Source organism: Pelodiscus sinensis, chromosome 1, assembly GCF_052426305.1.
Source record: "Pelodiscus sinensis isolate ZL-2025 chromosome 1, ASM5242630v1, whole genome shotgun sequence".
In the NCBI taxonomy this organism is placed as follows: Eukaryota; Metazoa; Chordata; order Testudines; family Trionychidae; genus Pelodiscus; species Pelodiscus sinensis.
This window is the reverse complement of record NC_143052.1, coordinates 133,580,963-133,605,708: the sequence shown is the minus strand read 5'-3', so window position 1 is coordinate 133,605,708 and position 24,746 is coordinate 133,580,963. Positions and strand designations below refer to the sequence as shown.

The 24,746-nt window shown below is 42.1% G+C and overlaps 1 protein-coding gene across 1 annotated transcript in view; it reads right to left on the bottom strand.

Annotated features, from left to right (window-relative positions):
* Window positions 1-24,746, bottom strand: part of ANO2 (anoctamin 2) — a 292,358-nt gene that overhangs the window by 29,874 nt on the left and 237,738 nt on the right. The window contains exons 16-20 of the mRNA XM_006128152.4: window positions 21,337-21,411; window positions 18,502-18,703; window positions 13,505-13,616; window positions 12,011-12,068; window positions 6,993-7,093 (exon numbers count right to left, since the gene is read on the bottom strand). Coding sequence (XP_006128214.3) covers window positions 6,993-7,093; window positions 12,011-12,068; window positions 13,505-13,616; window positions 18,502-18,703; window positions 21,337-21,411 — 548 coding nt within the window. The remainder of the gene's footprint in view (window positions 1-6,992; window positions 7,094-12,010; window positions 12,069-13,504; window positions 13,617-18,501; window positions 18,704-21,336; window positions 21,412-24,746) is intronic.

Below are 24,746 nucleotides of genomic sequence, written 5' to 3'. Positions count from 1 at the left end.
GTGTGCTCCTATGAGAGGGATATGTGGAGCCTTAATGCTGATCAATGAGTGTTATAGTCCATGTATACATAGGATTCAACTTCTAGCTGTCAAGCTGCACTCACGCATGATGCACATGATTTTGTGGTTTCATGTGAATGTCACTACTGTGTGCCTCAGTTTCCCCATTTGCAAAATGGGAATAATGATGCTGACCTCCTTTGTAAAATGCTTTTAAGTACTGCATATGAAAAGTGCTATACAAGAGGCGGCACTCCCATTGTTCTTTCAACAGTGGCGTGAGGCTGTTGAGATTAAGCTTGGGTGTGTTTACATGTGGAATTTATATGTGTGTGATCTAATCCTCTAGCTACAGCACTAGAGAGTTATGCCATGGCATTTAATGCATTTTCGTAGCTCCACTGGGAACTTTGTAAGTAAAATGATAGTTGATTTTTGTAACGTTTACTGTAAATGCACTAACTCCAGTACTCAGTCACTTAGTTTAATTACCTCTCATGTTCTTTAAATTTACCATTTTGACTATTTCTTATTATGAACTAGCCTTATATCAAGCATGAAGCTTGGGGGCTTGAGCAATGTTTAACTCAACCCCCAAGGATTGTTTTTATTTATATTTTTTAATGATCAACTAACGAACTAAAAAGAAAAAAAAACCCAGATGGATTCTACCGTCAAGATTTTCACAAAAAAATGTACATTTGTGTCGTACCCAAGTTTGTGAAATTACAGAGCAACCAGAAATGTGTCAGGAAATTAAAGGAACAGAAGACAGGGATTTTCACTGACTAGACATTGCAAGGGCTATTCTCCAGCTGTACCACAGCAGAGCAATAAAAATGAGTTTTGCAGAACTCCATAGCTGCACAGATGATTGCACTGTTAAAACTGAATAAGCCCTTTTGCTTTGCATGTGTGACATTTTTTATAATGATCTAAAATATCAATATTTTAAAATCAAGCCAAAAGCAATAGAGAAGTAGGGAATGTTCATCTGATCTAGTTTATCTTCTGTGTACTGTGAGCCAGATTATGGCCTGGCTAGAAAGAATTTAGACTGCTTTATGCCTAAGTGGCACAGCCAGGGAAGCTCCATGATCCTACAAAAGAAGATGAGCTGATGATCAGAGGCAGATCTGTTTAGGGAGGAAGACTAGATGTAGAGGAGATAGCTGTAGTGGTGCAGTTGTCCAGTGCTGGTCAGGACTGAACTGCTGTGGCAGCACAGAGGAGGAGAAAATGCACAGGCCCTGTTCCACCAGGCTTGGCTCTAAAAGACCAGCACCCCAAATGGAACTTGAGGGCATTCAGTCAGGGCTCCAAAGAGCTCACAGGCTATGAAGATAGAAGATTGGGGCAAAGAGATAAAGGCATACAGTAAAATGATGAGAGTGGTAGCAGGAACACAGCATGTCTGTAGCAAGTCTCTCTTTAAAAAGATTATATCCTTGTTTTATTTCGAGAGCACAATAACTTTGGAGGCAGTGGGTCTGGTATTTGAGCAGGGGCTTGGACTAGATGATCTCCTGAGGCCTCTGCCAACCCTAATCTTCTATTATTCTATTTTAGGGGGCAGATGCGCAGTAACTGTTTGAGGGGGGGGTGAGAAAAGAATTTTTGGATTAAGACAGGAAATGAGTAAAGTGAGAGGAGGTAGAAAGGGCAGAGGAGGGAGCCACAATGGGCAGCTGAAAGGCTACAGAGGTGGGAGAGTGGCAGGATAAAGGTCTTGCCTTCACTAGCCTTTGTCTTCAATTGCACAATAACCAGTGCAGCCCCATCCGTGGGAGAGCTACTGCAGAACTGCCGCCAGTGTCTTCACTGCTGTGCCATTTTAGAGATGCACTCACCAACACGAAGATGCTAAAACACCAGGGCCCTGTCTACCACTGCTGCCATCAATGGAGGTAGTAGTGCAGCTGCTGGAGAACTGTGGAAAAAGGCAAGTGGAGACAGCCAATATGCAGACCAGAAATGAATCACCACACCAGAAAGAAGAGGGGAAAACCCAGAGTCCTATTTCTGAGGTGAGGGATTACTAGTATCAGGAGACTGTGAAGGCTCCTCCTAGCAACTGCTGCTGTACCCCATCTAGAGTGATGGACAGAGGAAAGGCTATTGAGGCAGGTATTTTGAGGACTTTGTGTCTGGTGGGAGAACGTAGGGACTAAATGTTTCTGTGCCCTTGTGTGTAATTGTGTTTGTTGCTTTGGGGGAGGAGCACAGAGGCCTGTAGATTACACAGTCAGTTTCCTGTGATCCACTCACTCCCCCATATGGAGAGAATCGGAGGGAGGGAGATGGGGAATGACTTGGAATCTCTGAGGCCATGTCACAGAGTTAGAGTCTAATCCAGCCTCCCTTGTGCACTCAGAACTCCCACTGAAGACCATGGGAGTTTTGATTGTGTTTGTTATTTTTTGGCATTCATCCCATTATAAACAGCAGATGAATTTCTGCATTAAATATTATTTATTGGCAACCAAAATGCACCACAAAGGATAATAGCCATTGGGTGTCTTAAAATACATTTTATTGCCCTGTTTTTTTCCCCATTCAATATATTTAAATGCATTTTGACAGAACCAGTGGAAAGTGGATATTAAGGGTGAAATCCTTGCCCTTGCTGAGGGTACGTCTACACAGCAGGGCAAAAGTCAAATTAAGCTACACAACTTCAGCTACATCAATTGTGTAGCTGATGTTGAAATAGTTTAATGCACTCTTGGCGCTGCCTACACCGCAGGAAGTCGAAGGAAGAACACTCTTCCTTTGACTTCCCTTATTCTTTGTCAAATGAGGGTTACAGGAGTCAGAGTAAGAAGTCCTCCAGCTCAACATTATTTCAAAATTATAACTTGCAGTGCAGACACGCTCTTTATTATTTTGAAATAACGTCAATTATTCTGAAATAACGCTGCTGTGTAGACATACCCTGGGAGTTTTGCTGTTGACTTCAGTACGACCATGTTTACCACAAGGTCAGCGATGGAGATTCATAAAATAACCACATGAAATTTTGCAGTGAGGATGGCGAATATAAAATTTGGTGAAAGGGAGCTTTAAAAGAACTCGGGATTCTCAAACCCTTCAGCATTGTAGGGCCAATTTCTGTGGCATGAGAAGAGAATTATGGGATGTGACACATCTGAGTGAATTGTGGCATAGCTGCATCTGTTAAACTTGTGAATTCCAGCCACTCAAAGCACTTTGCTGCAATTCCAAAAAGCCAAGCATGCCATAATTGCAAGGCCATGAGACTCATCTAGCCATTTTGATATTCTTGGATGCAGAAATGGAAAAACAAATCACAGGAAGATATAGAATACCAGACAGTCACATCTATCACAGCCAAGGAGCAGTTTCTCCAGAGAAGCATTTGGAAAAGGTTAGAATTTATTCTAATGACGCTGTACAAAGCAGAGCTGACATGTGAAACCTAACTTCTAAATTCTCCAACTGGCACTAAGTGTGGATAAGATGTCAGCCAAGTACTTTTGACCATTGACAACTTTTATGTAGAAAGATATGGCTCTGAACGAATGTCATCTGTATGCTACACTGTCCTTTGGAAAAACCCTACGGGCTTTAATATCAATGAAACTAATCAAGTTATATATAAATAACTCTAAAACCATACAAAATTCAATATGAAATCAAACTCTTTCTATATGTGTTATAAATCATTGCACAGAATATAATAGAAAATTATGTCCCCATTTTAGAAGCCTAGAGAATGGTTTATAATATGCGTAGAAAACTTTTTTCTGTTGTATTCAATGCCAGAGGGAACTCAGTGGCTATACTGTCCAAGTGGAGTGCTAATAGCCTGTGGGAGAGGTACTATTTTCTTGGGATCTTTTCCTCAAGACAGGCACAGAGCAGGAGACAGGAGTCCTTGGAGTGAGAGATGGAAAGAGACCTTTTAGACTATTTATTCTAGCTCTCTGCCTCTGTAGGATTGGTCACTACAGAACAATTCTAATGCAGGAGGAGAAGAGAAATGAGGCAATGGGCAATAAGGGAGGAAGAGAAGTCGGGGAAACAGATGACCTTCTGAGGGAGAAGGGATGATCTAGAAAGGAAGATGGGTAGGAGGGAAGAGAGTACCCATGAATTGTGCAGCTGATCAGAAAATATTAATTTATTTAATCTTTGATTAGAAAATGCTGTTTCGACAAAGGCCAAAATATTCCACAAAATTGTATTGATTCTGATGGTTTTTTTTTTTCAAAAATGGTTTAAAAAACTATAGTCTCAATTTGGGACTAATTTTTTTTATCTTGTCACTTTTGCAGGGGGGACAATATGTCCTGGCCAGTTCTAATGAAAAATCTATGAGGGGAGAGAGTATTAGGGTTTAAGGGAGCCAGCTGAGTTGGGCTGGAGGGGCAGAAAGATTCCACAGAGAGATCAGGGTGAGACTGGGAAAGGATGCAACTTCATATAATCTATGAACAGAGACAGACAAGGATGATCAGCATCAATATAACAAGGGAATAGCGGTGTTCCTCTGGAAAGAGGAGAAGTAAAGCAAGCTTGTTTTGATTTAAGACATATTTCATTTTTAAACTGAGTTCACTGCAGATTGTTGGCGAGGAAGAAGAAACAAGTGGAACGAGGCTGTCACATTCTTGCACTGAGCACTGCATTCAGTGGATTGCGTAATTTTCTGAGAGTAACTCTGTATTTTGACTGGATCACTCTCCACTTCCATGAATCAAAGATAATAAATGTAGTAATTATAATATCATAGCCATCCCCTGCTTAAACAAACCCAGTAGCAGTAAGCTTTTGGAAGAGGGAAATGAAAAAAAAAAAAAAAAACCACACATCAGGCTCACACAGACAAAGCATTAAGCCTCCAACATGTACAAAGTCTTTTGGAGCAATTTACCCCCTTTTCCTTCAAGATATGCTATAAACTCCATGGCTACGTCTACACTGGCCCCTTTTCCGGAAGGGGCATGTAAATTTCACTAGTCGTCGTAGGGAAATCCGCGGGGGATTTAAATATCCCCCGCGGCATTTAAATAAAAATGTCCGCCGCTTTTTTCCGGCTTTTAAAAAAGCCAGAAAAGAGCATCTAGACTGGCCCCGATCCTCCGGAAAAAGTGCCCTTTTCCGGAGGCTCTTATTCCTACTTTGAAGCCCATGGGTATATCTACACAGCAACATTATTTTGAAATAACTTGATCCACGTCCACACAGCAGGCAGTTATTTTGAAATAATGTCAAAATACTGTCAAGCTGGAGGACTTCTTACTCCGACTCCTGTAATCCTCAGTCTAGGAGCAGCAAGGGAAGTTGGAGGAAGAGTGCTCTATTTCGAAATAAGTGCTGTGTAGATGCCCCCAAGTTTGAAATAAGCTATTTTGGAATAAGCTACACAATTGATGTAGCTCAATTTGTGTAGCGTAGTTCAAGTAAAGCCCTGCTGTGTAGACGCACCCCAGGAGACTTGGATAGAAAACAGGCCTCTCCAGCAAACTGTGACTTGCGAAGGACAAAGACATGCGTCATCCATGTCCATAGTTTTTCACTTCTGCTTCAGCAGTCAAAAATTCTTTCCAGGACAAAGGAGGAAAAGGGTCCAATTTTCAAATGTATTTCAATGATGTCCTGTTGTGCATCCTGCATCAAGGTTCTAGTCGTCTTCTTCAGAAGCCTCGGAAAGGATCTGATGCAGAACCCATCTATATCAATGGAAAACAACCGCCACCAGAACAACCACCTCCTCCTATTGAGTTCAGTGGAGCAGGTCAGACACTGTGGTGGGCTCTTCAGCGCCTACACTTCCAAAACATGCAGGCTGTGTCTACATTAGCAAGATTTTGTGCAAAAGCGCTTGCTTTTGCGCAAAAACTAGCTGCCTGTCTACACTGGCCGAGAATTGTTGCGCAAGAACACTGACGTTCTAATGTAAGAAATCAGTGCTTCTTGTGCAAGAACTATGATGCTCCTGCTCAGGAATAAGCCCTCATGTGCAAGTGTTCTTGCACAAGAGGCCAGTGTAGACAGGCAACATGAATTTCTTGTGCAAGAAAGCCCGATGGTTAAAATGGCCTTTGGAGGTTTCTTGTGCAAGAGAGCATCTACACTGGCACGGATGCTTTTCCGCAAAAGCACATCTTTTGCGCAAAAGCACATGCCAGTGTAGACGCTCTCTTGTGCAAATACTCTAACGTAAAAACTCTTGCGTTAAAGAGTATTTGTTCAAAATCTTGCCAAAGTAGACGTAGCCACAGTGTCTCTACACACCTAAGAGAATGTTGTCACCAGCAGGAACAATGAGGTCGAAAGAAGCCAGGATAGAACTCACAGGAGTCAGCAATAAGACATTCTCAGTGCAGGACTCTTGATTGCAGACCCACCCACCTGCCACTGAAGATACCTTAAACCAGAGTTCTTGCCAAATGCAAAACACGATGAAAAACTCATTGCCATGTATAAGCTCACTGCAGTAAAACAGCTGCTAAATAGAATGTCAATATCTTCTCCCAATCTAGCTACAAAATCACACAGTGAAGGGCACATTAAATATGTGTGGGTTTCATAAGTAAAACCATGAAATATTATAGATAAAATAACCCATTTTAAGAGCTTATAGCCATTGCGTCCCTCACCCCCATTTCATACCCATTTGTATTCAATGCAGCTACTCTGGAAGCATCTCTGAAACCTCCCAAGAGATCTGTCATAGTTTTCCTACTTTCCATGGGTTTTTAAAGTTAATTTATATCAATTCTTCAATATATTCAGACATTTTCTTTACTCCATTCACTGCAGATATCACCAATTATTTAAGGTAAAATACAGCCAGATCATTTCACCACAACCAGAAGCATAATTTATCATCATCTTAAGTATATTCAATTAGGGCTCATTAAAGTCAATGGCAAAACTCCTATTTAGTAGAAGAAGGATCAAGGCTTTAATTTACACCTTGTGGGAATAAAGTGCATGGTAACAGAAACGCTTGAAATACATACGGGATTCCAATTTCAAACAGATTATTCTGAATAAGTTGCTTTCCAAGCATAATGATGCTCAGCTGAATACAAAGTTCCATCAAACAGCCTCCGGGAGCACACTGTAATGGAAAGGAAAGCACAAACTGTTAGTGAATTAGGACAAAGGCAGGAGGAACCAGTGACTGCTCCTTTAAAATTAATCTTGAAATTAACTTTGCATTCATTATAAGACTGATTTTGAATTTCCCCACCTAACTTTGTCAGTTCCAAGGAAACCAATCTCTCAAGTTCCACATGTCGGATTTCTAACCCCGGAACAGAATTTTACCAGGATTTTTTTCTGTGGGAACTAGAAAAGGGCAGGGAACTAGAAAAGGAGTTTTAAAGTTGTGAAGCAAAATTTGCAAAATGTTTTTCAGTGAAGTTTAATTAGAATCCAAAAGATATAGTAAGCAATAATTTATATTCATTGTATGTCAGAACATAAGAGCGGCCATACTGGGTCAGACCAAAGGTTCATCCAGCCCAGTATCCTGTCTGCCATCAGTGGCCAATACCAGATGCCCCAGAGGGAGTGAGTAGAACAGGAAATCATCAAATGAACCCTCTCCTGTCATCCATTTCCAGCCTCTGAAAAACAGAGGCTAGGGACTCCATTCCTATCCATCCTGGTGAATAGCCACTGGTAGACATAAACTCCATGAATTTATCTAGTTCTTTTTTTTACCCTGTTTAAGTACTGGTCTTCACAACATCCTCTGGCAAGTAGACAGGTTGACTGTGCCCTATATGAAGGAAATTTTATTTTTCTTTGTTTTAAATCTGCTACTTATTCATTTCATTTGGTGACCAGTGTCCCTCTAAGCTGTGGGGAAGCACAGCTTCACAGGTGATTAATCAGCCCCGCCCAGTCAGAAGCGCAGGACCCCGTGCAAGGAACTGACTGACTGGATGGGGATGATTAATCACCTGTGCAGCTGTGCTGCCCTGCAGCTTCCCTCTTATCCCATGACAACTTAATTGACCTAAGAGCCTTTGGTGAGGGACCTTGTGAAAGACTTTCTGGAAATCTAAGTACACTATATCGACTGGATCCCTCTTGTCCACAAGTTTGTTGACCCCCCCTCAAAGACATCTAGGAGATTAATAAGACATGATTTCCCTTTACAGAAAAAACCGTGTTGACTTCCCCCAACAAATTCTGTTCATCTATGTGTCTGACAATTTTATTCTTTACTATAGTTTCAACTAATTTGCCCGGTACTGACTTCAGACTTACTAGTCTGCAATTGCCAGGATCATCTTTAGAGCCCTTTTAAAATATTGGTGTCACATTAGCTATCTTCCAAACATTAGGAACAGAAGCTGATTTAAAGGATAGGTTACAAACCACAGTTAATAGTTCCACAATTTCATATGTGAGTTCTTTCAGGACTTTTGGGTGAATGCCATCTGGTCCCAGTGACTTGTTGCTGTTAAGTTTATCAATTTGTTCCAAAATCTCCTATAATGACGCCTCAACTTAGGATAATTCCTCAGATTTATCACCTAAAAAGAATGGCCCAGGTTTGGGAATCTCCCTAACATTCTCAGCCGTGAATTTGGGCCTCTCTTACTGTGTCTGTGAAAAGCTTCCATGCAGCTCACAGGGATTTTACTTTTGTCATTGTACATTTTAATGTCTGTTTAACTAACCTCCTCATTTTTGTGTAGTTCCCCTTTCTGAAATTCAGTGCCCACAGTGTTGGGTTGCTGAATGTTTTTCCCACCACAGAGATGTTAAATTTTATTACATTATGGTCTCTGTTTCAAAGAGGTCCAGTTATATTTACCTCTTGGACCAGATCCTGTACTTCAATTAGGACTAAATCAAGAATTGCCTCTTCCCTTGTGGGTTCCAGAACCAGCTGCTCCAAGAAGCAGTCATTTAAGGTATCAAGACATTTTATCTCTGTATCCCGACCTGAGGTGAGGTGTACCCAGTCAATATGGGGATAGTTGAAATCCCCCACTATTACTGAGTTTTTTATTTTGATAGACTCTTTAATCTCCCTTAGCATTTCTTAGTCACTATCACTATCGTGGTCAGCTGGTTCATAATATATACCTACTGCTATATTATTATTAGATCATGGAATTACTACCCATAGAGATAATATGGAACATTTTGGTTCATTTAAGTTTTTTACTTCATTTGATTCTGCATTTTCTTTCACGTATAGTGCCATTCCCCCACCAACATGAACTATTCTGTCCTTCTGATATATTTTGTACCCCGGTATGACTATGTCTCATTGATTGTCCTCATTCCACCAAGTTTCTGCGATGCCTATTACAGTAAAACTACAATAGTCCGGCATCCAGTGGTCCGGCACTCCTGATGGTCCGGCACCAACTGGAACCCGGAAGTGCTTCGGCCAGCTGGACAATTGGAGCTGCTTCGTGCCGCTTCCCTAAGTCCACTGCTGCTGCTGCTGCAACTGGCCAGCAGCGGACTTTGGGAAGCTGCGGAGCAGAGCAGCTGGGGTGCTGCTGGGCGCCGAGCAGGGGGGTGAGGGGTGGCGCTACAGGACCAACCGGGCAGCACCCCAGCTGCTCTGCTCCACACTGCTTCCCCAAGTCTTCTGCTGCCGCTGCTGAAACAGTCGAGTGGCAGACTTGGGGAAGCAGCACGGAGCAGAGCAGCTGGGGTGCTGCCCGGTTGGTCCTGTAGCGCCACCCCTCACCTCCCTGCTCAGCGCCTGGCAGCACCCCAGCTGCTCTGTTCTGCACTGCTTCCCCAAGTCCGCCACTGCCGCTGCTGAAACTGATGAGCGGCAGACTTGGGGAAGCTGCAGAGCAGAGCAGCTGGGATGCTGCCGGGTTGGTCCTTCAGCGCCGCCCCTCACGCCCCTGCTCGGGGATAACTACTGCAGTCTGGGGGGTGAGGAGCCCGCTCCTCTCCCCTCCCAGAAACTCTCGGTGGCGGCGCAGGGCTTCCCCCGCCTTCCTGCAAAACGGCAGAGGGTTCACCCCTTGCCCATCCCCGGACACAGTGCGGGTCCAGCAGACCCATCACAGTCCCCCCACTGGAGTACCTCCCAAAGGTCCCAAAGGTGCCAGATTATCGGAAGTCTACTGTATATCAATATCCTCTTTTAATATGAGGTGCTGTAATTTACCCATCTTATCATTTAGACTTCAGAGTTTGTGTATAAGCCCTTAAAAATTTGTCACTATTTAATTTTCTGCTATTTCCAGATGTGTTAGACTCTTTTTCATTTGATTGTGTCTCATCTGATCTTACCCACACTTTCTTATTTTTCATCCTTTCCTCCTTACTAGAACACAGAGACTCTATCAATAGACCCTCCCCTAAGAGATGTCTCTGTCTGATCCATGTGCTCCTCCGCACCCGTTGGCTTTCTCCCAGTCCTTAGTTTAAAAACTGCTCTACAACCTTTTAATGTTAAGTGCCAGAGATCTGGTTCCATTTTGGTTTAGGTGGAGTCCATCCCTCCCGTATAGGCTCCCTCTTTCCCAAAAGTTTCCCCAGTTCATAATAAATCTAAACCCCCACTCTCTAAACCGTCGTCTCATCCACGCATTGAGATTCCCAAACATTAAAAATCTTTGAAATTAATAATTAAAAGACCTAGCTATTTTCCTCTTCCATACAGTCTTTCATATTCACCAATTTACAATAAAAATCCAGCCTTAACTTTGTCCCCTAAAACTTTCACAAATATATGGAAAGCTCAAAATATGGAACACTTAAGAAATTATAAAATACCATTTTCTATTCAAAGGATCCATTTCCAATATACTGCTTCACAAATATATACTGTAATGTTCCTCGCTACATAAGCACACATGCTTTTGTTCAGGGTGGGGAACGTCTGGTACCTGGGCTGGATCACTACAAGGGCTTTTGGGGCTTCAGCTCAAGTCCTGGGCTAAGGGGAGCTTTGCAAAAAGACCTCTGGGCTACCAAAAGTACCGGGGCTTGGGTTGCAGTCATTAAAGCCCCTGCACTCTGCATGGCAGTATGGCAAGGGAGTAGTACTCCATACCCTGCCATTCCCCCACACTGGCCTAGAACCACATAGCCGCGTGACATGGGGAAGCTCTGTCCCAGCACTGTCTTTGCCTTACATTTATCTGAACCCACCCTACCACAGAATCAAGACATTTCAGAACACCAAATCCCTCAGTCATGCCAATTCGATTGCTAATCATATACAGTAAAACCTGTGTTATCCGGCACGCTTGTGGATTAGGGCGTTCCAGATATCTAAAAATTCTGTTTTATCTGAGGGTCCCATCGATCTAGGAAAAACCAATGGACAATAATAGTAAAACTCAAGTTTTTAATATTGGTAGTTTTGTAGTGTGAGGCAGTTGATCTCACATTACTATTTTGAGGTAAAGAAGATTAGTACTTCTTAAATAAAAAATGGTTAAACCAATCATGGTAATCAAGCCAGGCCTGTGCACCTGAAGATGACACAGTATTATGGCTGGGGGCAATGCCGGTTAACAAAGTTTTCTGATTAACAGAGTGCGAGATAACAAAGGTTTCACTATATTTGAATTTAACCAATAAAAAAGAAACACTTAAAAACATGTAAGGCACTCTGAAAAACTATATTGTACTCTGGGACTACTCTGTGTCTTTAAAGTATTTGCTGAGTGAGGGTGCAGCATCCACAATGAAAACTAAAGGTCAGTGCCTGTGCCTTCATCTCTGTGTCTCAATTTCCCATGTGTGAAATGGAGAGAATAGCACAGTCCTTCTTCAGATGTTATAAAAATAACTAGATCAAAGTATTATGAGGCACTCAGTTACTATGATGGTGGAGGCCATGTAAGTATCTAAAACAGATTATTGGGATTGAGTTTTGAATTTTTCTTTTCTCTTCTTGGAAGGCATAGGATTTTGGTGAAATAAATGTGGTAGATTTCTTTTCAGATGTCAGCTAGACTCCTTAGAAAAGCACTCTCATCCATATCTCTTATTAAACTATGTTTGCTGTTTGAATTCCATCTGTACTTGCCTCTTCCATTCGGTAACCATCAAACACATATACATAACTGCCAGGTCGGCCAACAAACCTGAAAGAAATAAAATATATGAAATGGTGAAAAGAAATAATGCATTAAAATTATCCTTAACAGAATGAGTGCTTATATACAGCAACCAATTTTAAACTACATTTCAAATTAACCATTTTAACATGATATATTTTTAAAAGCATTGTCAGCTTCAGATAATTTTTTTTAAACCGAATTTCAAATATTACTCCTGTCTCTGAATCTCTATTGCAATTTTTGCAGTTTTAAAATTATCTTTTCATATTTATAAAAAAAACCCTCTTCCCTGGTTAAAACCCTCACAAACAAATAAGAAAATTGACTGAGGCTCTCATCCTATAAACTGTTACACATGAATAACTTCATACATGGAAGTAGTGCTAATGAGCAAACTTATTTACACGTTAGGAGTTTCAGGACCTGATCTATTCTGTATATACATATTGAAAATAAATAAACTGGCAAATAATGTTTTTAAGACAAGAAAATATTTTTCTCCCTTGTCTTTTGGCACCATCTGAGATAATACTTTAAAAATTGCAAATAAAATATTTTCAGACAAATATGTTTAATTGATGAGAACCCCGGCATTAGTTCAGAATATGTTATTTATTGTACGCATTACCGTAGTGTCTAGAAGCCTTAGTCATTGACGAAGGCAAAGTACAAAACATAGAACAAAAAGATGCTCCATGCCCAAAAGAGCTTAACATATACATTAACAGCTTGTAAAACATAAAAGGAGCACACAAATGATAGAAATCTAATTAGAATTCAGAAATACATATTTGAAACTTTTTTTAAAACAAATAATCACTCTAAGATTCTGGGAAATAAAAGATTAGTCTGGAAAAGAGAAGACTGAGCGGAGACGTGATAACAGCTTTCAGGTACCTAAAAGGTGTTACAAGGAGGAGAGAGAAAAATTATTCTCCTTAACCTCTGCTGACAGAACAAGAAGCAATGGGCTTACTTTGCAGCAAGGGAAGTTTAGGTTCGACATTAGGAAAAACTGTCAGGATGGCTAAGCACTAGAATAAATTGCTTAGGGAGGTTGTGGAATCTCCATTATGGGAGATTTTAAGAGCAGGTTAGGCAAACACCTGTCAGGGATGATCTGGTGCTTGGTCCTGGACTTGGTGACCTCTCAAAGTCCCTTTCAGACTAGTATTCTATGATTCTGTGATCTGCTACCTTATGGGCCATCAGGTTCTGAAAGGTAGTGGATCCTGGATAGAAAACTACAACTATTAGGAGCAAAACTTATCAGGAGTCCACCAAATGTCCTCTCATCCCAGAGCAATTGCTCCAGACCAATCTGATTCACTCCTTCTAGAGCTAATCTGCCATTTTGGGTACTAATATGGACACTTCAGACCCTTCAATGGCCTTATTGTGATCAGCAGCCTGCAACATGTGACCATTAATAATAAATAAACAATGTAAATCCATCCTACCTTCCTTTAAAAAAGGCAACATAAAAAATTGGTGCATAAGAGTTCACAAACTTCAGTAGGAAAGCCTTCAAAATTAACCTCTCTTCAAAGGTCTTCTCCGTTTTTGGTACTTCTGCAAAATAAATAAATAAAACATAATAGAACATAAAATCCCACAAAATCAATAGATAAATATGTAATCATTTTTCAGTAGAGTCATACAAAACCAAAAACCATATTATTAGAGTTAATATGGTTTTATCAATTTTTATTCTGCACTGAGTGACACTAGGAAAACGTACAGCATCTTTTTTTTCCCTTCTTATTCCTGCAGATTTCTAGCTATTCTTTTATTTAAAGTGTATTTGGCAATGAGACATGTAGAGGCACCTACTAGCTCTAAAAATGAATCAGATGCTGGTTTGCAGAGTTGAGGATCTGCCTTAATCTCTCTCTATTCCTATGACCCACATCATTTAACATGCAGCAGCTACCTACTTAATATTAATGGTGTTGGAAAGATAAATTAGTTAGGGCCTGATCAGCAGTGAAAGTAACTTAAAATTTCTTACAGGAGCTGTCCTATTGCAACCCAGATCCCTGCCAGCTCTTTACATAGCTCCCTGCTGGCTTTTGCTTCAGCTCAGCCAGCTCTTACCAGAGCTGTGCACGTGGGTGCACCCGCTTTCTTTCACTTCTAGGCCTGCTTCGAATTTACAGTAAATCCCCCTTTCCAGCTCTGGAGAATTATTTAATGTGAAATCAATCTTAATGAATTTTAGTTTCACAACACCCTCTGAAGTGGAAAAGCATTGCTATCCCCATTTGATAGATGTAGAAACTGAGGCATACACATTTAAGGCCCTGAAACAACAAAGTATTTAAGCACCTGCATGTTTTATCAGGCACAGAACAGATTGTTATTGTTATTTCATCCTGGTTGTCCCTGTAATTGACTAAAAATGTGAAATAAGAAGGGCGACTCAATGCATCAGTTTAAAGAAGCCTCTGAAAGCATTGCTGAAATTGTGCAGCCTACTGGCTGGGGACAGTTTTTTTTTTTATATATAAGAGCTTAGCGCTGGTTAAATTGCCTAAATAAGAACCAGATTATTAAAAACACCCAGTACTGTGACACTTGTGGCCAGGTTTTTGTAAGATTTTAGCATCAGCAAGCTGAGCTCTTGAAGTGCTGGCTCTCAGATTATTCACTCACATGAACTGACTGATTGTATGGAAATAATCCATTAAAATATGCATTTGGGGTCAGTTCGCCTAGCACTGCACAGCCCAGATAGAACCCTATGCAGGATGGGTTTGCATGGGGACCAGTGGAAGGAATAACCCTATGGCTCTTTGGAGGGGCTAGGAAATTCCATGTCGGAAGAGAGCTCCTGACTCTGACAAAGATGAGCTCTGTTCCAGGAGGGCAATGTGCGCCTCCCACTCTCTCCGGCCAGGTCTTCTCTATCACAGAAAGTCAACTTAAGAATTTCTGTGGCATCCCCACTGTAAAAGGTAAATGGGAGAAACAATCCTGTCGACTTCCCTTACTTCTCGCAACCCAGTGGAGTACTGGAGTCGAAGGAAGTGCAATCAGCAGTCAATATAGAAGGTCCTTATTAGACCTTATTAGACCTCTCTGCAGTGTCGATCCCCCAGGAAGAAGAGACAAGGCCTTCATAAGGTTTTCTAGGCAAGAATACACACAACCAGAACTGGAAGAGAATCAATGAATGAATAAAAGAAGGACATTTTAAAATATGGTTTATATAACTTATAGTATCCAACTGTGTACTCAATACAAACCACCAAAACCCTAGAGCTGAATTATGCTCCTTGCGGGTAGAGCTACATAGAGCATGAGCCAAGAAAGTGTGCTGAGGGAGGGAATGTGCCTGTGTAATACAAGAACTGAGGTGATTTTGATCTTTCTTTACCACTGTTTTATGCTGTTGTTTCCCCACAACTCTTGGGGAGTTACCCCAATTTACACCAGCACACAGGAGATCTGAATTAGTTCCAGTGCCACTTGAGTGCTGGGAATAGGGAAATTCGCTCAGAATCAGGAAACATGACCCTTTGGAAGAGGTGCAATCTGCACTCCTGCTGGCAAGGCCAGATTAAGGGGGGGCGCTAGCTGGGCAGCTGCCCGGGACGCCAACCTATGGGGGGCGCCTGATGGCAGCTGTTAGGGGTGCTGCACGCCCGGGGATGGGGGCTGCACGGTGCCCCTTAGAGCTGCCATCAGGCACCGTGTGGCCTCCGGCCTCGGGCACGCGGTGCCCCTTAGAGCTGCAATCAGGCGCGGTGTAAGGTGCGCCATGCTCTGGGGGGCGGGGCTGCACATGCGCCGTGCTCCCAGGGGCAGAGCCGCGCATGTGTTGCGTGCCTGCTGCCCAGGGCTCATGAATGGCTCGAGCTGGCCCTGCCTGCTGGTTCTATGGGGGAGTCAATCTCCTTCCTTTGCATTGCAGAGATATTCCCCTGCTGAGGCCCCAATCGCTGCAAAGTAGACCTTGTAGCCCTGCACAGCACCTGTGGATTGTTATTGCTGCCTCCTCCCCTAAGTACTCATTCAGCCAAATATTTAAGCACATGCATAACTAAGCATGAGCCTAATCTCACTGATTTCCATGGACTTACTCATTTGCTCAAAATTACTCGTGTGCTCAGGTCTATTCCTGAACTACAGCCCAAATAAGCTTAAGGATGGCAAGGGTATCTATGCACTCTCCACTGCTCCTACACCAGGGCAGGCAAATTTACCCTTTAATGTGGAAAAATGCTGCATGATGCCAGACACGTCTATGAATTGCTGTGTGAGGAGAAAATTGCACCCATTTTGCTCAGCTCAGCAATCTGAAAGTTCACAAGGTAAGAAGCATTTATCACGCATGAATGAATTGTAATTTTTTAAACATTTTTAATTACAGCTGGCATCTGAGCCTACCAGTGGAGACAGACATCAGAACGAACTATGATGTAATTTGTGGCACTAGAAATTGTGCAAAGAGGGCCATAGTGGGTCCCTGCTCAGGTAAAACACCCAGTTACTTCACCAGGAGTGCTGTCTGACTAACAGTAGCAAGGCTGGGCCTAAAGGTGATTTGAAGGTCGGGGGAACAGAGGGATATCTGATGCGAAAGCTGCTAAAATGACAACATTTTCCATCTTTGTTTCCCATACTGCCCTGAATAATAAATGCACAACTGACATCAATGGCGCACATTTCCACTGAACTTCATGGAAGTGTGCCCACTTGTGTCAAGGCTGCATTTTTACAGAGAGACAATAGAATAGGGTGGCATTATGTTAAATGTATAACTGGTCTCTCTTGATTTTAAATACAGGCAGTCCCCGACTTACGCGGATCCGACTTATGTCGGATCCGCACTTACAAACGGGGCTTTCTCGCCCCGGAAGTCGGGGCGAGAAAGCCCCGTTCGTAAGCTGCTCCGGTGCCCCTGGTCTGCTGGAGACCGTCTCCAGCAGACCAGGGGCACCGGGCGGGTTCCCGCCCTTCTGAGGCTTTGCCAGAGCAAAGCCTCAGAGGCGCAGGGAACCGCCACTGCTGCCGCTTCAGTCTGGGTGCCTGTGGTCTGCTGGGGATGGTCCCCAGCAGACCACAGGCTCCCGGACTGAAGCCGCAGCCGCGGGGGGGTCCCGCGCCTCTGAGGCTTTGCCAGAGCAAAGCCTCAGAGGCGCGGGACACCGCCGCTGCTGCCGCTTCAGTCTGGGTGCCTGTGGTCTGCTGGGGACGGTCCCCAGCAGACCACAGGCTCCCCGACTGAAGCCGCAGCCGCGGGGGGGTCCCGGCTTTTGTTTTGGACTCTGGGGCAGAGCAGCTGGGGCGCTGCCGATTGGTCCGGCAGCGCCCGCTCTGGGCACTACTGGACCAACGGGCAGCACCCCAGCTGCTCTGCCCCAGGCGTCCCCAAGTCAGCTTCTGCTGAAACTGACCAGCGCTGACTACAGGAAGCCCCAGGCAGAGTTGCTCTGCCCCGGGCTTCCTGGAATCAGCTGCTGATCAGTTTCAGCAGCAGCTGACTTGGGGACGCCTGGGGTTCTTAAGTTGATTCTGTATGTAAGTCAGAACAGGCGGTCAGTTTCAGCAGTGTCTGAATCTGGACGCCAGTTCCGACTTACATACAGATTCAACTTAAGATCAAACCTACAGTCCCTATCTTGTACGTAACCCGGGGACTGCCTGTATTCATTGGAGTCAAATTTAAACAGTTGGGCTGGCCCTAGCAGTAAAAAACACGCTGCTGTATCTCATCACTTACAACTGGACCTCTGTTGGGCAAGGATGCTATTAGAAGTGCAAATAATGATGCAATTTATAATGATGCATTTATATAAATGATGCAGTTTATATAATGAACCCCTGGGAATCCAAGACATTATTCATTATAGCCCGGGGTTTGTTAGAGCAAAAGAGTCCTGCTCCTGGGGGCAGCAGATGACACCTCAAGTCCTGAGGCAGTGGCAGCAGGAGCAGAGAGCTCTGCTGGTCTTAGGGCCAGGGCAGTTTCCCCTGAGATCCTTGAGTTTCATGGGGCTACTTTGACATTCACCATTTGAGGATCTGACCCATTATTCAAATTTCGTAAGAGAGGAAACTGAGGTATGGAGTCCTTTCGCCAGGATGGTTTATTTTGGTTTGGGGAAATGGCATACATGCTACCAGTACAGAAACTCTCCCTTAGGAGGGTTTGTCAGTATAATTTTACTGGTATAGCTCTATCCGTGTATTTTCTAATGCAGGCAAGGCCCAAGTCCAGCTGATTTTCAATGAGACTTAGACTCCCCAATGTCCTTAAAAATCTGGCCTGAAATAATTTTTGAAAAATTGGAAATAGGACCCTAAATCATTTGGGCACATTTTTACCCTCTGAGCCAGAATGTTTCCTCTTTTACGGAACTCCTTTATGGGAAATCTTCCTTTTAGAACTTTCCCACATACTCTATTAGAAATACATGCAAAATTGTCATTAGGGATAGAATAGCTTTACCCATTTCGGTCAGCCATTTGGCAACAATTCCATAAATCTCATCTAATATAAGGATCACAATCAGGTTAATGATGACAGCAGTTGCAGTCACAGTCACACGGGCATTTGACCTGGTTGACTCATTACTGCTGATGGACAAGGCGGCTGCGGTAGTAATTCGGTACACAATCACACCAAAAACAGTTGAAAAGGTCAGTGCAATCTGCAAAGAAATGTACAGAGATATCAGTGCACATATCTGACTAAAGTTTTAAAATAAATATTTAATTATAGCCCAAAATTGTGTTAAGTGACTAGAAACTAGAGCAGCACAAGAACAAGAGGATGTACTATGAAACTAAGTGATGGGAAATTCAAATCCTATAAAAGGAAATACTTTTTCCACATAGTTTGTAATTAAATTCAGGAACCCACTGATGCACTTCCCGAGTACTAAGAGCCAAAAATCCAAATCACAGTTGGCCAGCTGATCTAATGTTTCTGTTCCCTTTCTCCAGAGGCAGTTGGAGGTTTTTGTGTTTTTAACCTTTTAGTAAATTATTTTTTTCTTCACTCTCTCTTTTTCCTACTACTCCTTTACTCTCTCCCTTTTCTCTGCCACTTTGTGTCTTAGATATTTTTAGTATATTGGGTTGAAAGCTAAATCAATGGAGTGAGCTTTTGTGCTTTTTTCTAGAGGTGGTCCGGTCTGGGAGCATTTGTATCTCATCAGGCAACGAGTTTGCAAAGGCTGAGGCAGAATGGTCTCCTAGGCTATGTCTAGACTGCAGAGCTTATCCCAGATACCGAGGGATCCCAGAAAAGCTCTGCTGCATCTAAGGAACACGTCCACTTTTTCAGAACAGTTTCTGAAAAAGCGGAAGTGTTTTCGGCATCCCTGTATTCCTCTTGGTGAGAGGAATAAGGGATGTTTCAAAAGAGGATTTTTTTCCCTTAAATTTGGCCCTGTGTAGACAGGCCAAATTTCGGAAAAGCCTCTTTCAGAAAAAAAGCAGAAAAAGATACGCAAATTTCAGTTTGCAATTTGAGTATCTTTTTACAACTTTGCTCTGTAGTGTAGACATAGCCCCTACTGTCACAAGCCTCACCTATAAGGATGGTATAGTTTCATAGCACCTGAGGAAGAAACACCATTGACAGAGGTCTTAATTGTGAAGCAAGTAGAATTCTCTGAAGTAACTTCAGCCAGTTCCATGAAAGGCTTTGAAGATTAATCCAGAGACCTTGAATCTGAGTCTATGCTTACTGGGGACCTTGTGTAAAATATAGAGGGTACTGGAGGTGAGGTACTCCAGCAACTTTGGTATGATTTTTTCTCATTGCATGAAAACATGATAGGAGGTACCAGCTCATAAAGTTTCTCTTATTTAAAGTGGCCACCATCTCCCATTACTCTGTGGGGCTGAAGCCAGGAAGATGACATCTTTATCTCCTGGTAGAAATAAGGCTGACCTGAAAAAGTGGTCTGCCACCCCATCTCCCTGTCTCAGCCTCAGCTCAGTGAAAATGAGCAAATGAGTGAAGGTGAGGGCAATGGATGGGGGGGAGGGGTGTAGTGAGCATGAGGCGTGGCCTCAGAAAAGAGACAAAACAAGGATGTTTGGTTTTGTGTGATTAGAAAATTGGGAACCCTATTGCTATCTGGCAGATATTCATTCTAAATGAGAGCCACAATATTCTAGAAAACGCTCTCTTGGACAGCGCCAGTTACAACAATGAAGCTTTGCTGGTTTGCAACCACTGAGGATCTGGTGCTTTGCATTTTACCTTGATAATTCTGTCTAGGATATTATACAAAGCGTGGGAAACAGTATTTAGGCCTGATTCAAGAAAACAATCACAATCTTAACTTTAAGAGCATGCTTAATTTTAGCCCTGTAAGTGTATGTTTAAGCACTCATCTTAAAGAAGACACTCTATTAAGAAAGGGTCTTATTCTGTGGACACGCTAAGTATTACAGCATTGATAGTAATGATGTAGTTACACTTGAGAGTCAATCAGTTCTAATTTTTTTATACCTTTTCACTCATCTTTTTTTGCTTTAAGCTGAAATTTCTCTTTTTGGCTTGATTAATTCCTGAATTAAAACTAGCACATGTCGACATTTATATGATCCCACAAGTGGACACAAGTGAAGAGCCTAACAGGTTAAAACACAGTTGCTTTTTAGTTACTTGTGCAAAACAGAACATATTGTGTCATCACTCTTTGAGCAGAAGTCCCCACTGAAATCAGTCAGTTCTGTCTAAAAAAAAATATGGCCTACTATACCCACTAAGTCCTTAACCATTGAAAATTACAGATGCTACCCACATACACCCACAATGTGAAAGTGAACACAAAATTACTGTGACTGTTACAGAAGTATGCCCAGTTTAAACTTCTGAATGAATAATCCTTGAGAAATTTTTGTAATATTTACACCATTCAAGTCAATTAATATATTATGGCCAAGATAGTATTTTACATTAATTTTTGGAGTAAAATTCTGTGGTGTAAACTGGCATATTTTCATTGCTGATTTACACCAGCTGAGGATCAAGTTATGTGAGTTCAGTTTATATGTAGTTAGACAGACCATCCATGGTTCTCAACCTATCATGTCATTGACAAAATATTGGCACGGCTATTGGCCAAACTTTCCTAATACGATTGTATCAAACTTTGCAGCTCAACACCAGTCTATATATTTTGTTGTCTATAGGAAAGTTCTTAAGTATAAAATAGGAAAAGTCTTTTCTATCTGTGAGTGTATTAATTCATCTTTTGGGAGGATGTTGTTCACAGAGTTTTACAATCCAGATGAATGTGAAAGAAAATACAAATAAAATTACCATAAATAAAATGGATGCAACATTCACTAAATAGCCAGGCATACGATCTCTCCATGTTAGCTTCTCTTTTTCATCCTGATGCAAAACACAAAGGTGAAGACAAGTATCAGAGAACTGTACAAAGGTGAATTTTAGAAGTGGGGAAAAAAAAACAAAGGGAAAAAGTTTAAGTAAAGTTATAACTGATTTCCCCTCTTCCCCCATTTGTATTTTTGAATTTGAAAATTTCAACATAATTTTGAAATTGGAAAATTTTCAGCCATCTCTAAAATAAATAGAAGAATAATAGGACGGGAAAAGAGACTCTCTGAGTTTTGGGGTTGTTTTTTTTAATCACCCTTGAATTTCTAAATTTGAAATTTCATTAAATTAGAAAAAAAATTCAACCAGTGTCTCCTGAATTTCAAAATATTAATAGAAAGGATTAAAGCGAACCCTAAACCATTTTTAATGAGAGGAAAGTACTTTCAGTAAGAAAAAAATCCACAACAACCTCTTCCAATCTCTCTCTTTGAAAGAACGCAGATAAGTGATGTTTTAGGTAAGAAATAAGAAGATAGAAATGTTTGTTACCAGTTATTTCAGATGTATACTGTAAGGTTTCCCTCATCCAACATGTCTGTTATACAACTCAGCCCTCTCAGAGTTAAAATAACCATCTGACTATTCATAATCACATTGTAAAGTATTCAGAAGCATCTTCTACTTTCTATTTATGACACATTTGTTTACATCCTGTGTTGCTATATTCTCTTAATATGGTTCCAGAATCTGAGCTAGAGTAAATCTCTTTGCTCCACTGACGTCAACAGAGATTTGCTGAGGATTTGGCCCATTAGTCCCAGTTGGAAGATTAAACAATTTAGGTGAAATTCTGCCTCCGTTGAAGTTGATGGGAATTTTGACTTGGGGGTCAGACATTCACCCCTTGCTGTATTCTAGGCATCCCAGACTCTCTCATGGCATCTGGTTCAAAGATCAGAGAAATAATGAAGGCAAGCCCTATTTATAGAGGGCTCAGATGACTTTTCGTCTGGGTGCAAAAGGTAACTCTGTCCACCTGATACTTACCAGTGAAAAATAATGGAGAATTATTGCCCTCAAATAAACCCAGTTGCCTGCTCTTAAAATGAAAAGAAAAATGTTTTCATACAAAAAGAATTTTATAAATTGATTTACATGTAATTTCCATCCCCCAAAAATGGTTATTAAAAACTAAGATCACAGTGGTTAAGTGAAAGCAAAAATATGCAATTGAATTAACTGTGAATCCAAATCAGCTGCTGTTCTCATTAGTCTTAACATCTGTGCTACACAATGGGCCCAGATTCTGGCCTTTTTATACTGGTGTAAATCAAGAGAGACTCGATCAAAGTCAAGTGCTTTTATGGAGATTTACATGGAGGTAAATGAGATCAGCAACTGAGTGTATAGACTCAAATAAAGCCCCCCCCCCCTTTTTTTTTGAGGCACTGCTACTCTGAGGAAAATGCTTTCCTGACTAGACAAAACTTGGCAGCATTATGCTCCTTCAAGGCATAATGCCTCCTGAAATGGTAAGGAAAGCATGGAATTTGCTGTACTATGAAATTGGTGTGTAACCATCACTTTTCTGGGGTTGCTTGTTTGGGTGCAAGAATGGGAAGAGACCCCATCCTGTCCCCAACCCTGGTGAGAAATGTCCCATGAGTGCTTCTAACACTGCTGTAGGAGAGTATACATGCATATACCTCTTCACTGCTCAAGAACTCAAATTAAGGGTATTCATGATTGTGCTGAAAGGGCAGCACTATAGCAAACCCAAAGAGAAGCAACCCCAAAGAATGGAGAACATGAATACCTGAATCCAACTTTTAGCCAGAAGGCAACTATAAAAAGTGTTTCTGGGGAAGCATTTAATTTTGTTTTTGGCATTTACCACCCAGCAGTTATACAGGATATAAAAGCTACTACACTTTGAAAAGGCATGAAGGACACCATGTCAAACTATTTCACTAGGGGCAAAATATTAAGGAAGCAAAACAGAAGAATGAGCTAAAGCTAGCCAAAAGAATTAAGAGGAATAAGGAGAGCTTTTATAAATAAATAGGGGTACATCCCAGCAGCTCACAGGGACTGCAGTGAGAATTGTTGGCTGCTCAGTACGTTAGTACGTTTAAAAAAAACAGGCCATTGAGGTGCTGAAATAGGGATTTAGAGGCATTAGCAGTTCTAAAAATCTTGGCTATCAGCAGGAGCAATCCAAATGAAATCTCGGTTGCACCCCAGCGATATCATCTCACCGAACAGGGGAAAAACAGTCCATCTCTATACATTCCTCATCTGACTACACCTGGAACATTTTGTTCAGGTCTGCGCCTCACATTAGCAATAAGATAGTGCCAAACTGGAAGGAGTTCAGAGAAATAAAACAAATACAATTAGGGAGCTGGAGGGCTGATTTATGAGGAAACATTAAAATAGTCAGATATGGATGTCTTGTCTAAATGATGTTTAAAGGACAAGGATAGGATAAGCTCTACAAACATTGGAAGGGTGTAAACACAAATAAAAGAGGGAATCTAAAATAGTATGAGGGAATAGGATTAAAGGGATGAAATTAGAAAAGGGAAAACTTTAGTTGAAGAATCAAGAAAAATGTTTTGACAGTGAGATCTTTTAGCCCTGGCCTACACTAGGGAGTTATTTCAAAATACCCCCTCCTGCCCTTATTTCGAAATAACAAGCAATAAGGGCTGGTTATTTTGAAATCTCTACTCCTGCTTTTCTCAGGGAATAACGCTTATTTTAAAATGGCTATTTCAAAATAGCGTAAGTAAGGATGTTCCAGTGCTGCTAATTCGAAATAATTGGCCTCCAGAGGCCTCTCACGGCTGCACTTCTGGCTGTTCTGGCTACTCCTGCCAGCTCCACTGCTCCCCTTCTCCTGCAGAGGTTACAGCAGCAGGCTGTGGGAGAAGGGCTTTTGGCACATGCAGACCTTTGCCAGCCCCATGCCACACAGCAATATCCCAGAAGCCATGGCAGGCTCCACCGCTACCTCTGAGTGCCCCTTCCCAGCTGCCAGCATTCCCGCAGCCCCCTCAGCTGCCACTGGCCAAGAATGCAGGAGAGCTCTGACCTGGACACGTGCAGAGATCCTGGACTTCATTGATATCTGGCGGGAGGAGACCATCCTCCAGGAACTCCTCACCAGAAAGCATAATACAGACGTCTACAGTTCGATGGGCTCCAGCCTTACTGACAAAGGCCACACCTGGACCCTCAACCAGGTCTGGAGCAGGCTGTGAGGGTCTGCATGCTCCTCACTTGGCCTACTCAGCCTGGGGGCTGCACAAAAGCCTGTGCATGTGAGTGCACACAGAGTGCCAGTCCGGAGCACTCAGCTCCATGACGCTCTTACACAGGAA